The sequence below is a fragment of the Aquarana catesbeiana genome, linkage group LG02 (assembly GCF_042186555.1).
Source record: "Aquarana catesbeiana isolate 2022-GZ linkage group LG02, ASM4218655v1, whole genome shotgun sequence".
Lineage (NCBI taxonomy): Eukaryota > Metazoa > Chordata > Amphibia > Anura > Ranidae > Aquarana > Aquarana catesbeiana.
Genome location: NC_133325.1, coordinates 130,151,559 through 130,166,134, shown reverse-complemented (window position 1 = coordinate 130,166,134; position 14,576 = coordinate 130,151,559). Strand labels below are relative to the sequence as shown.

The 14,576-nt window shown below is 41.3% G+C and overlaps 1 protein-coding gene across 3 annotated transcripts in view; it reads left to right on the top strand.

The window, feature by feature from the left end:
• Nucleotides 1-14,576, top strand: part of ZMYM2 (zinc finger MYM-type containing 2) — a 134,470-nt gene that overhangs the window by 87,987 nt on the left and 31,907 nt on the right. For all 3 annotated transcript variants that reach the window (XM_073613468.1, XM_073613469.1, XM_073613467.1), the window contains exons 13-14: nucleotides 2,569-2,692; nucleotides 5,660-5,775. In XM_073613468.1, coding sequence (XP_073469569.1) covers nucleotides 2,569-2,692; nucleotides 5,660-5,775 — 240 coding nt within the window. The remainder of the gene's footprint in view (nucleotides 1-2,568; nucleotides 2,693-5,659; nucleotides 5,776-14,576) is intronic.

Genomic DNA, 14,576 nt, shown 5'->3' with positions numbered 1-14,576 from the left:
ATCCTAGGGACTAAAATGGCGGTCATTGCAACTTTTTATCTCGCACGGTATTTGCGAAACAATTTTTCAAACATGGTTTTTTCATGATTTAAAAAATAACAAAACAGTAAAGTTAGCCCAAGTTTTCTTGTATAATGTGAAAGATGATGTTACGCCGAGTAAATAGATACCCAACATGTCACGCTTTAAAATTGCGCACACTCATGGAATGACGCCAAACTTCAGTACTTAAAAATCGCCATAGGTGATGCTTTAAATTTTTAGAGCCCAGAGACGCACCGGATGGCTGCGGGGGTGGGGGAGGTGGAAGATGTCACCTGTAAGAACGATCAAGTGGCGGAACTGCCGCTGTGATCGTTCTTATGGTACACAGAATCGCCGGCTGAAAACAAGTATATCTGAATGATGCCTGTAGCTGCAGGAATCATTCAGATATTCCCACTGAAAGTCCAGTACGTCATATGAAGTCCTTGGGCGGGAAGTGGTTAAGAGCGGAATTAGGTGCGGGACAGGGTAGGGGTCGGGTGGTAACTGGTGGCGAGTAAACCTTAAGGCCTGGCTTTAGCCATTTGTGTGTGTATATATATGTATGTATATGTGTGTGTGTGTGTGTGTGTGTGTGTGTGTGTGTGTATATATATATATTATATATATATATACACACACACAGTGGATATAAAAATTATACACACCCCTTTTAAAATGTCTGGTTTCTGTTATGTAAAAAAAAACTCAGAAATTCAGAACTTTTTCCACCTTTTACTGTGGCCTATAAACTGTAAAACTGAAATCTTTTAGGTGGAGGGAAGTAAAAATAAAATATGGTTGCATAAGTGTGCACACCCTTAAACTAATACTTTGGTGATACACTTTTAGATTTTATTACAGCACTCAGTCTTTTGGGGTATGAGTCTGTCAGCATGGCACATCTTGACTTGGCAATATTTGCCCACTCTTCTTTGCAAAAACATTTCAAATCTGTCAGATTGCGAGGGCATCTCCTGTGCACAGCCCTCTTCAGATCACCCCACAGATTTTCAGTTGGATTCAAGTCTGGGCTCTGGCTGGGCCATTCCAAAACTTTAATCTTCTTCTGGTGTAACCATTCCTTTGTTGATTTGGATGTATACTTTGGGTCGTTGTCATGCTGAAAGATGTTCCTCTTCATGTTCAGCTTTCCAGCAAAAGCCTGAAGGTTTTGTGACAGTATTGACTGGTATTTGGAACTGTTCATAATTCCCTCTACCTTGACTAAGGCCTCTGTTCCAGCTGAAGACAAAACGCCCCAAAGCATGGTGCTGCCACCACCATGCTTCACTGTGTGTATGCTGTTCTTTAGGTGATGTGCAGTGTTGTTTTTGAGCCGACCATAACACCTTTTTACACGTGCTTTTGGGAGAAATTGCAAAGTTTAGCTGGGCTTGGATGTTTTTCCTCTTGCCACTCTACCCCATAGCCCAGACATATGAAGAATACAGGAGATTGTTGCCACCTGTACCACACAGCCAATACTTGGCAGATATTCCTGCAACTCCTTTAATGTTGCTGTAGGCCTCTTGGCAGCCTCTCTGACCAGTTTCCTTCTCTTCTTTTCATCAATTTTGGAGGAACGTCCAGTTCTTGGTAATGTCACTGTTGTGCCATATTTTCTCCTCTTGATGATGACTGTCTTCACTGTGTTCCATGGTATATCTAATGCCTTGGAAATTCTTTTTCTCCTGACTGATCCCTTTTAACAATGAGATCCCTCTGATCTTTTGGAAGTTCTCTGCGGACCATAGCTTTACCGTGCTGTAGGATGCGACTAAGGAACTATCAGGAAAGACCTACTAGAAGAGCGGAACTTTTATTTGGGGTTAATCAGAGGCACTTTAGATGGCAGGCATGTATTGACTCCTATTTAACCCGAGTTTGAATGTGATTGCCTAATTCTGAACACAGTTACATCCTCAGTTATAGGAGGATGTGCACATTTATGCAACCACATTTTATTTTTTTATTTTTACCTTTCTCCCTTAAAAGATTTCAGTTTGTTTATCAATTGAGTTGTACAGATTATAGGCCACATTAAAGGTGGAAAAAGTTCTGAAATCATTTCTTTTGTTTTATTTTTTTTTTACATCACAAATACCTGACATTTTAACAGGGGTGTGTGTAGAGAGATATATATATATATATATATATATATATATATATATATATATATATATATATATATATATGTATATGTATATATATATATATATATATATATATATATATATATATATATATATATATATATATATATATATATATATACATATACTTAGTATGTATACACAGTGGGGATGGAAAGTATTCAGACCCCCTTAAACCTTTCACCCTTTGTTATATTGCAGCCATTTGCTAAAATAATTTAAGTTCATTTTTTTTCTTCATATTGCAGCCATCTGTGTGTACATTAATAACAGAGTGAAAAATTTAAGGGGGGTCTGAATACTTTCCATCCCCACTGTATGTATATGTGTGTGTGTGTATATATTTCTAAAATGTTTTTCATAGTCCTATTTTCTCTCCTTGTCTTAGGGTATAAACTGCACACCTGTACCACCTAAAGACATGAAGAATAAAGCTGTCTTGTGCAAGCCACTATCCATGACAAAAGCCACCTACTGCAAACCGCACATGCAGACTAAGACTTCTCAGACAGGTAGTTTGTTAGTGTTTTAAATACTCAGTCTCGGTTACTGTAAAGGTGAGAGTATAAATTAAATATACCAACGTTGACATGTTTTCATTTCCTCTGACTCCCATTCATTATAGCTTCAATATTGTTTAGACACTATGCAGGGTGCCTAGCTGCTCTGTCCTAAAAGCAAACTTCCATTAATTTCAGAACTGTGGCTTGCTGCAGTCCTCACATCCTACAGATAAGTATTGTCTTCCCACTGGCCAGATATGCGTAGTTCATTGCTGTAGACTTCTATGCGTGCATCTCTCAAGCAGGTACTTTAGCTGAAACAACATTATAAAAGTCATTGCTTGCACAAGTGCAGCCGGGTATGTTACTTTAGTACGAACTTCTTTAAGAGATCGTGAGGGCTGGAGTTGAACAACTTGAGCTGTTTTTGGCACCATAGATTTTAATGGGAATGCCTGAAAATGCTCTAATCATGCGTTGATAGGCATTTTTGAGCCTGTAAGAATTGGTTTGCTCCCTCACGTGCTTTCGATTGGCTAAAGCAAAAACGCATCAAGCTTGAATACACACTTAAAATACGCTTTTAAAACGCTCAGATACACACACAAAAAAGCTTAAATAAAAGCTCCTGAAAATCGCTGTGCTCAGGTGTGAATGTAGCCTAAAGGCATCCCAAATGCAGTGCGATTCTGCTGTGATTGTCGCACGACAGAATTGTTTATCAACTCGTGCGTTTGAAAACCACGCTAGGCTTGGCGCCAAAAAAGGAGCAGGGACTTCTTTTGGACAACAAATGTGCATAGGGCAGCCAATGGAAGTTTATGGACTGCTCTATGCATGAAATGTGGAAATGCGTTTAAATCTCACTTTTAAAATTGCAAGTGGGATTGCTCGTTCCTGCAACGCTTTTCCTGAATGGGTCCTTACTTTTTTAAGAGTTCATCGTACTGCTGAGCAAATTCTCATGCAGGTTTAGTGGTATGACAACGATCTGATCAAATGGTTCCTTTCAGAATTGGATATGCATATGCATATATGCATAACATATTGCGGTTTTCACCAGTCGCAGGGTCACATCTGTGTAAGCCAGCAATGGCACCGCTGTTCGTCGCCACACCAGTCCCAGTGTTACCAGACCAGTGTAAATCAGCAGCAGTGTTCCTGATTGCTGCCACACTAGTCCCCACTGCCACCGAACCAGTATAAGCCAGCAACAGTGTTCCTGATCACTGCCACACCAGTACCTGCTCTAACCCTGGCCTGTTTATGGACCACGTTACTGCCTGTTGCATGGATTCGCCTGTTTATTGACTAAGTATCTGCGCACTGAACTGACCCATCTGGACATCCGGCTGACTGCATTCCTGTGAGACACTAGTCCCAGCCATTTCCTGCTGACAACTGTACTCCTGCAACCACAGGAAATTTTTCTTTTAGCCTCCTGCACTTTCTGGCCAGTTAACATGACATTCCAGGGAGCAGCCATGTATCAGTAGGCTAGGTTTGCTTGGCTTATAGGAACTGTGACTTGTATAGGTGGCACTACAGTAAGTTATATTCCCTGAACACTTGTATAAAGGCAACCATTACAATACATTGGTTTTGATAACTGTGGTTGCTATTTGTGTTAAAATGTCTGTTATATAATCCAGTCCAATAGCGTTTAAAACAAAACTATGCATGTTAGAAAATACCTTTGGTTTCTTATTGACCACGTTTCTGCCTGGATCGAACATTTGCTTCGTGCTGACCATGTCTGCCTGCGGCTTGAACTGATCCATCTGCAACTCCTTCTGACTATGTTCCTGCGAGACACCAGGCCAGTGAACATGCCACTCCTGGGGCAGTCATGTACCAGTAGGCTAGGCATGCTTGGCTTGTAGGAATAGGGACTGCTTTAGGTGACGATACACTACATTATATTCCCTGACCACTTGTATAGGGGTGACCATTAACGTACATTGGTTTTGACACGATTGATTTGTGTGATACAACGTCAGTACATAATCATTCCAGACAGTTTAAGTCTCACACATGTGGTATCGCCATACTTGGGAGGAGTAGAAGAACGTGTTTGTGTAAAGAAATTAATTTTTATTTTCTTTCTGCATTTTCCAAAAACTTATGACAAAAAAATGAAGTCTTCAAGACTCACCATGCCTCTTGGAATTTACATTGGGGTGTTTGCTTTCCAAAATGTGGTCATTTTGTGGGTGTTTCTACTGTCCTGGTGCTCCAGGGCCTCCAAAAATGTGATGGGTGGTCAACAAATCAGATGCGTAATGTATCCCCCTAGAAACTCCCTGAAGGTGCTTTTTGGACTTTGGGCCTCTCTATATATGACTAGGCTGTCTCACACAAATCTCACATATCTGGTATCGCCATACTCAGGAGTAGCAGAATGTGTTTTGGGGTAATTTTAAATATGCCTATTGTGTGTGTCTAGAATATCTTATTGACAACTTTGCAGGAAAGAAAGTGAACATTTTTTTTTTTAAACATTTTCCAAAAACTTGTGGCAAACAACTACATTTTTAAAAGAATCCGTGTCTTTCAGAAAATACCTTGGAGTGTTTGCTTTCCAAAATGGGATCTCCTGGTGCTCCAGGGCCTTCAAATATGTAATTGTAGTCAGGAATTAGATGTGTAATCCATGCTCCTTCAAAGCCATGCTTTTTGTAAAGAAAAAAAAAAAAAAAAGTTGCAAATTAGCCTTAATGGTCAGAAAATTCAACTTTGTTAGACTTCAGTGGGGTCCGCTATGTTTGGGGTTCTCAGACTTCCTGCTAGGTTCAGTAAACTTCCTCAAATTTTTTTTAAAATGTGTATTCTTGCAGTGATGAGGTTTACATAATACTAAATTAAGCCAGTATTTCATAAATTTTCCTTATTTTTTTTTTTCTTATATTGTAAAACATGGCAAGAAAAGTAAACATCAGTTCATTGTACTATTTTTTTTTTCTAACCTTTATTTAGAGGAAGACCCTAACACAAAGTACGTTCCAGTGCCTATTCCAGTTCCAGTGTATGTGCCGGTGCCTATGAATCTTTACAGTCAGAAAGTACCAGCTCCCACAGCAATACCTGTCCCCGTAAGTAAAAAAAAAAGAAAAAAAATGTAAAAAGTGCTTAATTTGTGCTGCAGAATAGATTACATGCCCAATTCACAACGGACTTGTATTGAACTGTTGCCTACATCTAGGGAACAATGTCCGACATTGCCCAATTGGGAACCAGTCCTAAGAGACAGTCTTCTAAAATGTGCATTACTGTGCAAACCTTTTAGGCACGTATGAAAAAACGCTGTAAATAAAGGATTCTTTCAAACATATTAATGTTAATAGTTTTTATTGATTAACATATTGGAAAGTAAATGCACAAAAGAGAAATCCAAATCAAATCTCAAATCAATATTTGGTGTGACCATCCTGTGCCTTTAAAACAGCATCAATTCTTCTAGGTACACTTGCATGCAGTTTTGAACGAATTTGGCAGGTAGTTTGTTACAAACCTCTTGGAGAGAAAACCACAAATATGTGGATGTAGGCTGCCTCTCTTGGTGTAATCCCAGACCTATTTGATTATGTTGAGATCAAGGCTCTGTGGGAACCAAACCATCACTTTTAGGACTGTTTGTTCTTTATGCCGAAGATAGTTCTTAATGATATTGGCTGTATGTTTGGGTTCGTCCTTTTGCAGAATAAATTTGGGGCCAGTCACACGCGTCCCTAATAGTATGTCATGATGAATAATAGAGCTACACGATTCTGGAAAAAATGAGAATCACTTTTTTTTTTTTTTTTTTTTGCTTAGAATAAAGATCACGATTCTGAAGAACTTTTTTTATTTGAAAGATTTACAACCCCTGAACATTAGGTTCTCAAACAAGATGGCAAAAAAAGACATCATACTCTTTGTTTCAATCAAATTGAACCACTTCAGCCCCGGAAGGATTTACCCCTTTCCTGACCATAGCACTTTTTGCAATACGCCACTGCGTCGCTTTAACTGACAATTGCGCGGTCCTGCGACGATGTACCCAAACAAAATTGACGTCCTTTTTTTCTTCCCCCCACAAATAGAGCTTTCTTTTGGTGGTATTTGATCACCTCTGCGGTTTTTATTTTTTGCGCTATAAACAAAAAAAGAGCGACAATTTTGAAAAAAAAAGCAATGTATTTCTTTATCATACATCACGAGACACAGTGCACCATAATAATGACTATCTGGGTTATACGCTACCTTTAGGTGATTGGACACTGGCAACCAATAGAAAGAAAGTTCCCCCATATATCCCCTCCCATACAGGAAGAACCTCAGTTTTTTCGCCAGTGTCTTGAAGGTGTTGGTCATGGCTGTTTTGAAGCTCTTCAAAACCTAATGATGTCCCAGTAAAGGGCGTTCTGATCAGATCCATTCGGATGGCATGAAGGCTAAAATGAATGGTACCCGAGCCTCATGGGAAGGAGAGAAGATTCCTTGAGGTTTTGCCTGTAATGCAGCCTTATGGCGCTTGACCCTGCTTAATGGAAAACTGTGCAGTGTTCTGACCAAGGTGCTTTCCTGCAGGGTGCTATACAGGTCCAGGGGAGTGGACCCCAGATTAAGGGGGACCCAGTCTCTGAAGGTCTTTTATGACAGCTCGCCGTGATGGGTAAAGTTTGGACTCCTGTTTATGTTCAGAGTCCTGCAGCAGGAATGGTAAGTCTGCATTTGTTTGGAGTTTCTCTTTAAAAAAAAAAAGAGAGAGAAATCTGACTGTCTGTTCTCCCGGTGGCCACTGGGAGCAGTGTGCCGTTTTTTAATCATGCTATATACTCTTACTCATGTGGCTGCGGATTCTCCTCCAGCCACTAGAGGGCGCAGGCTCGCTCAGTATGGCATATTTTTATATAGGCAGGAAGTGGAAGGGCGGCCATGCCATGTAGCAACAGGTTCAGTAGGCCTCTGGAGACACAGCAGCAGCCTGTGGATACCAACAAAGTGTGAGTGCTTACTATGGGAGAACTATATGAAGACAAGTCATGATTATATGCTGCATATTTACTGCTTATCGGGGGGGGAGGGGGTACAACGGTACAACTGTAAGTTAAAACGCCCCTGGATGGTTAGCAGTTCGCTTTAAAGTGTTGACTGCTTTACAAGCAGGTGCAGCATATACATGCTTGCAATCTTGTTGCTTAAATGCATGTTTAAATATACACGTTTGGGGAAAACGTGAGCATGGATGCATTTTTTTAAGTAGTTTGTATCTCCAGTATAGTGCATATGTGCTTGACTAAAAACCTGCAGCTCTAGTATGGACCCAGTTGCAGCTAAGCAGGTGCTTGCAAACCTGCTAAAACGCACGGTTGCTAAAAAGGCACATTTGCTAAAGCGCACAGTTGCTAAAAATGCACGGTTGTACAAGGATGTATGATTGCACAAAGCAATGTATGCATCTTTTTGTCATGTTTTGCATAAATATACATGGTTATACATGTTTGATTTTTTGCACAGAATGCATGGTTGCTTAAGCATGCATGGATGCACAAAGATGCATGTTTATTCGTGTTTGCAGAAATGTACAAGAACTTACATGTTTGCATGCTTGATACATGTTCATGGTTGCATACAATGCATAATCGCATAGATGCCAGGTTGTTAATGCTTGCATAAAGATGCAGGTTTGGACATATTTATATAACTGGACATTGATTATTCATGATCACATAAAGATACATGGTCGCATAGAAATGCTTGATCGCTTAAAGATGTCTAATTGCATAAAGATACATGATTATACATGTTTGCTTGAATATACATGTTCACATGGTGAGTTGTTTGTGGAGGACAAATCCACTTTGCACTGCGGGTGCGCTTGGGGGTGCAGTCGCACTGAATCTAGGAGGTAGATCTGAAATAAGGGGAAGCTCTGCTGGTTTTGTCATCCAATCATGTGCAGGCTAAAATGCTGTTTTTTATTTTCCTTGCATATCCCCCCTCGGATCTCCGGTGACTTTACTTCCGAGTGTGCTTGTGGTGCGGGGTGGGTTTGACCTTGGTGAATAACCCTCATGGTTGCATCAGAATACTTGGCTGCTTGATCGTAAAAAAATTCTGGTTCGCATAAAGATGCTGGATCGCATATAGAATCATATGTATCATGATCGCACATAAAAATACATGGTTGCATAAAGATGCATGTTTATAAATGTCTACATAGATAAAGGTTGCATAAACAAGTTTAATAAACGCATGCTTGCTTATTGTGAGATTGCCTGTTTCCATGGGCACGTGTTGCATGAATGCGTGTATATAACGCACACTTTCATATTTTGCCCAAATGCATATTTGCATGAACGCATGCTTCCATGCTGGCATGTTTTCATTTGTACTGCATTCACATGTTTATTACATTAAGTTGTATACATATGTACATGTTTTCTCCGGAACTACAGTGGGGATCGAAAGTTTGGGCACCCCAGGTAAAAATGTGTATTAATGTGCATAACGAAGCCAAGGAAAGATGGAAAAATCTCCAAATGGCATCAAATTACAGATTAGACATTCTTATAATATGTCAAAAAAAAGTTACATTTTATTTCCATCGTTTACACTTTAAAAAAAACAGAAAACAAAAAAAATGGTGTCTGCAAAAGTTTGGACACCCTGCAGAGTTAATATCTTGTACTGCCCCCTTTGGCAAGTATCACAGCTTGTAAACGCTTTTTGTAGCCAGCCAAGAGTCTTTCAATTCTTGTTTGAGGTATCTTTGCCCATTCTTCCTTACAAAAGTCTTCCAGTTCTTTGAGATTTCTGGGCTGTCTGTCACGCACTGCTCTTTTAAGGTCTTTCCATAGATTTTCAATAATGTTAAGGTCAGGAGATTGTGAAGGCCATGGCAAAACCTTCAGTTTACGCCTCTTGATGTAATCCCCCGTGGATTTTGAGGTGTGTTTAGAATCATTATCTATTTGTAGAAACCATCCTCTCTTTAACTTCAGCTTTTTCACAGATGGCATCAAGTTACCATCGAAAATTTGCTGAAATTTTATTGAATCCATTTTTCCTTCTACTCGTGAAATGTTCCCTGTGCCACTGGCACCAATACAACCCCAAAGGATGATTGATCCACCCCCATGCTTAACAGTTAGACAGAGGTTCTTTTCATTAAATTCTGTGCCCTTTCTTCTCCAAACGTACCTTTGCTCATTCTGACGATAAAGTTCTATTTTAACCTCATCAGTCCACAGAACTTGTTTCCAAAATGCCTCAGGCTTGTCTGTATGTTCATTTGCAAAGTTCAAATGCTAATTTTTGTGGTGAGGACGTAGAAAAGGTTTTCTTCTAATGACTCTTCCATGAAGACCATATTTGTACAAGTATCTCTTTATAGTGGAATAGTGTACCACAACTCCAGTGTCTGCCAGATCTTTCTGGAGGGATCGTGCAGTCAAACGTGGGTTTTGAATTGCTTTTCTCACAATCCTGCGAGCTGTTCTGTCTGATATTTTTCTTGGTCTTCCAGATCTTGCTTTAACCTCCCTGGCGGTATTCCCGAGTGTGGCTCGGGGTTAAAATTCAGTACCATTAGCGGTAACCCCGAGCCACACTCGGGATCGCATTGCAGGATCCTGGGGCGGCTTTACTTACCTTGTCCCCGGGATCCTGCGATGTCACCCGCAGTGACCGAGGGCTCCGTCCTCCTCTGAAGCCTCTCCGTGCCAGGCTCCGTTCCCTGCGAGCGGCGCGACGCACGGGGGCGGAGCCTGGCGGCAAATTCAAAAAAATGTCAAAATCATAACACATACAGTACTGTAATCTTACAGATTACAGTACTGTATGAAATGATTTCACATCCCTTTTGTCCCCAGTGCTCTGGCCCATGCCCTGCATGCAGTTTTACATGATATACACTGTTCTTTCTGCCTGGAAACTGGAGATTGTCCATAGCAACCAAAAAGTGTCCCTTTACGTCAAAAGTGGCTTTAGACCAGCTAGAAAACAGCGATAGTAAATTAGAACACTTGCAGAATTGAGCGATAGTGAATTGTGGGGAAATTTATTTTATTACTATTTTTTTTAATTTTTTTTAATTATTTATTTTTATTTATTATATTATAATTTATGTTTTTGTGTTTCAAACTTTATCATACCCGGGATATCTACTAGACTCTGGTTTGGACAGATTTAAGTGTGTTATTGTTAAGATTTACAGACCTACAATATAAAACGCCAAATTTCCATGCAAAATAATTGTACCGCTTTCAGCACCTAAAATCCGAAAGAATCATACCGCCAGGGAGGTTAACTTCCAATGTTCCTGATGACTGCCATTTCTTACATTTCGAACAGAGGATATTGACATCTGAAATGCTTTGCTATCTTCTTATAGCCTTCTCCATCTTTGTGAGCGTCAACTATTTTCAGTTTCAGTTTTCTAGACAACTGCTTAGAAGAACCCATGGTGCTGATTGTTGGGGCAAGGTCAGATGAGTCTGGCCATTTAAAACCTTTGAGATTGACATCACCTGGTCTTCCCAGACGATGATTGAGAACAATCCATGACACTGGCAGGTCTCAGCTTTGCAAAGGGGGCAGTGCATGCTATAAATTCTGCAGGGTGCCCAAACTTTTGCAGACGCCATTTTTTTGTTTTCTGTAATTTTGAAAGTGTAAATGATGGAAATAAAATCTAACTTTTTTTGACATATAAGAATGTCTAATCTGTAATTTGATGCCATTTGGAGATTTTTCCATCTTTCCTTGGCTTCGTTATGCAAATTAATACACATTTTTACCTGGGGTGCCCAAACTTTTGATCCCCACTGTATTTACCTATGTACTTATTTACATAGGACTACATGCATCGGGGCCTATTTGCCGGGGTGCTTGTTTGCCTGAGGGTACATCAGTATGAGCGTATTAACCCTGTACTGTATACATGAATGCATGAATGGCAAGAGCATTTGTATACCTGCATGTTTGCATGCCTAGGTACTTGCATACCTAAGGGCTTGTGTAGAGGTAAACCAACATTGGTTTATGCCTGCATCCTTTGATGACTGTTTATTGGGATACCTGTTATACCAGTTAAACAGTTCCAAAAAAGAGGCAGCCGATGGAAGCAGGACTACCGCTCTCAGGTTCAGTGATCTGGCAGGTATCCGCATCCTCTTATGGACAGTGGTTTTGGGTGCATCTGAACCACTGTGGTGTTGGGCATTGCAGGGTATCCTGGCGCATTCATTTTTTGTCGGACTGTGGCCACATCACCTTGTTCATGCCTGATCTCAGTTGATTGAAGACTAAACAAGATCAAGCCTGGTTAGTATACAGATGGGAGACTGCCCAGGGATACCAGATGCTGTAAGCTATTCCCCACCGGGGTGAGGGAAGCATCTGAGGCTGCTGGGTTTTTTGATAGTATCTCAAGCCAGTAAGACTTAGGCAGTCTCTGAAGTGGTTTGTTCCATCTTTTGCTGGCAGAAACCTGGTTGGTTAAGGGCACCTCTTGGGTGGGGGTCTGTCAGAGTCGTCAGTCTTTGCCTTACATTTGCTTTTGGAGCAGAAGTTTATGGGCTCGTTATTGTGAGACACATGGTGGTAGTTCCAAAGTCAAGTAGAAACATGAGGTCTGTCTCAGGATATCAACTCACTGAACATCCTTCTGTTTTCAGATAGGTTAGACGGTTCAGTGAAGACCTCTCTGCAAGGGGTAGATTTCATGTGGTGGTTTGTTTCGAGGCTCATCAAGGATTTCTGTAATTGCAGTGGAAAGCTTCTAGCTCCAGTGCTGGGCTTGCTGAAGTCACCTCAATACTCTTTACCTCAATCTTTGCTCAAGAAGCAGTCAATTCCAAGGGGTTCCTTATATTTCTACAGAAGGAAGCTGTGTTTGGGTCAAAGTATGTTCCCTACATACAGCCCTTCTCCAGGTCTTGGTAGAGGTTCATTCCCTGACGGAAACTTGAAGATCCAGGCATTGCTTTGCCGGAAGGCTCTGTTTCCGTGTTGTTGCAGCGCAAAGATTGGTGCTTGATATTCTTCCTTTTCGGGAATCTGAAAGATAACCACTGATGCCAGTCTCTCTAAGTTGACTTAAGGCTGGCTACAGTTCAGTAGACTTGATTTCCACAGGAGAAAATACTGTCCAATAGCTGGTAATTTTTTGGCCGGTATGCCTTGCTCTGGATTATAGGACAAATCTGTTGTAGGTTCAATCTAAAAATGCCTTGGCAGACATATATATATATCAACCACCGAGGCAGTCGAGAGGTCATGCGACTCAGGGAGGTTTCTGTTTCGGACGGTACAAGTGCTGTCTCCATCGCCAATACGTATTCCAGGTGTAGGATAGTGGCAAGGGGAATGCTGCAGTTCTATATCAGTTGGGACAGGTGTGTCCAAGACAAGAGTCCCACTGCCAATGGTGGTACATACGCTGGTAATACCTTAAGGTCTGCTTCTCCCTTATTTGAAGCTTTTTTCCCCTGTTTAGGATTCTACCACATCTGTTGTGAAGAATCCATAAGGTGGTAACACTGATATTGGTGTTGGCCGAATTAGTCCAGGGGGGACATAGCAGGTCTTGCAGGGGTTACTCCTTTGGACACTCTCAGTCCAGCGGGACCTGATGGCCTTGAGTCCTGTATCTCAGCACTGTTGAGCCCCTGGAAGCCAGCTTCGGGGAACTTCAATTACAGGACTTGAAAATATTTTTTTTTTTTGCCTAGCTTGAAGCCAGGAAGTGGCACCCACAGAAATATGTGGGTGGGAGGTTTTTCTCTTTCTCCAATCGGTAGAAAGGAGTTTGGCCTTAAGTACCGTTAAGGGTCAGTAACTATCCATTTTTTTCCCAGGGGTCGTTGTTCTCCTCTTCCTCTTCCTCCTCTTCCTCTTCCTCCTCTTCTTCCCCTTCCTCTTCCTCTTCCTCTTCCTCTTCCTCTTCCTCCTCTTCCTCTTCCTCCTCTTCCTCCTCTTCCTCTTCCTCCTCTTCCTCCTCTTCCTCTTCCTCCTCTTCCTCCTCTTCCTCTTCCTCCTCTTCCTCCTCTTCTTCCTCTTCTTCCTCTTCCTCTTCTTCTTCCTCTTCTTCCTCTTCCTCTTCTTCCTCCTCTTCCTCTTCTTCTCCCCCCCCCCCCCCTTTTTGGTCTCGCATCACAAGGTGATGTTGCATCCTCCATTTTTCTTAAAGTGGTTTCTAGTTTTTCACTTGAATCATGACAGTGTCTTCCCTTTTATATTTCTCCTAAATCCGCAATTGGCTGGAGAAAGATCTCTACCTACTCTAGAGGTAGTTTAGACACTCAGGGTCTACTTGAGTTGTCATCGCAAGTCAGGAATCCTGGTTGTGCTGCCAGAAGAGCCCAGGAAGGGCATGCGGCATCCCGGTTGAATATTTAGCAGTTGATCTGCCAGTTCAATGATGTCTATGGTTTAAATGGCAAAAAACTCATTTTTTTCTGGGGAGAGATTCTCTACCAGGTGTGGGCGTATCTTGGGTCATCCATTCATCAGATGTCGGTGGCCCAGGGGTACAAGACCATTATTTGGTCTTTGGTTTATACATCTACAGGGTTTTTACCAGGTCAATGTCAATCACGTAGAAAATACTGCCTTTGGCCTCAGCATATTACAAATAACGGAGTAGGTCCTCCTTTGGTGGCAGTTTCTAGAATAGTGTCTCCCTCCCCTCAGGGGCATTGCTTTAGGGCATCCCAGATAGTCATTATTATGGTGCTCTGTGTCCCGTGATGTACGATAAGGAAAAATGGATTTTTAATACAGCTTACCTGTAAAATCCTTTTCTTGGTGTACATCAGGGAACACAGGGTCCATCCCCTCTTTTCTGGGATCTTCATTGCTTACTACAAAAACTGAGGTACTTCCTGTATGGGAGGGGTTATATGGG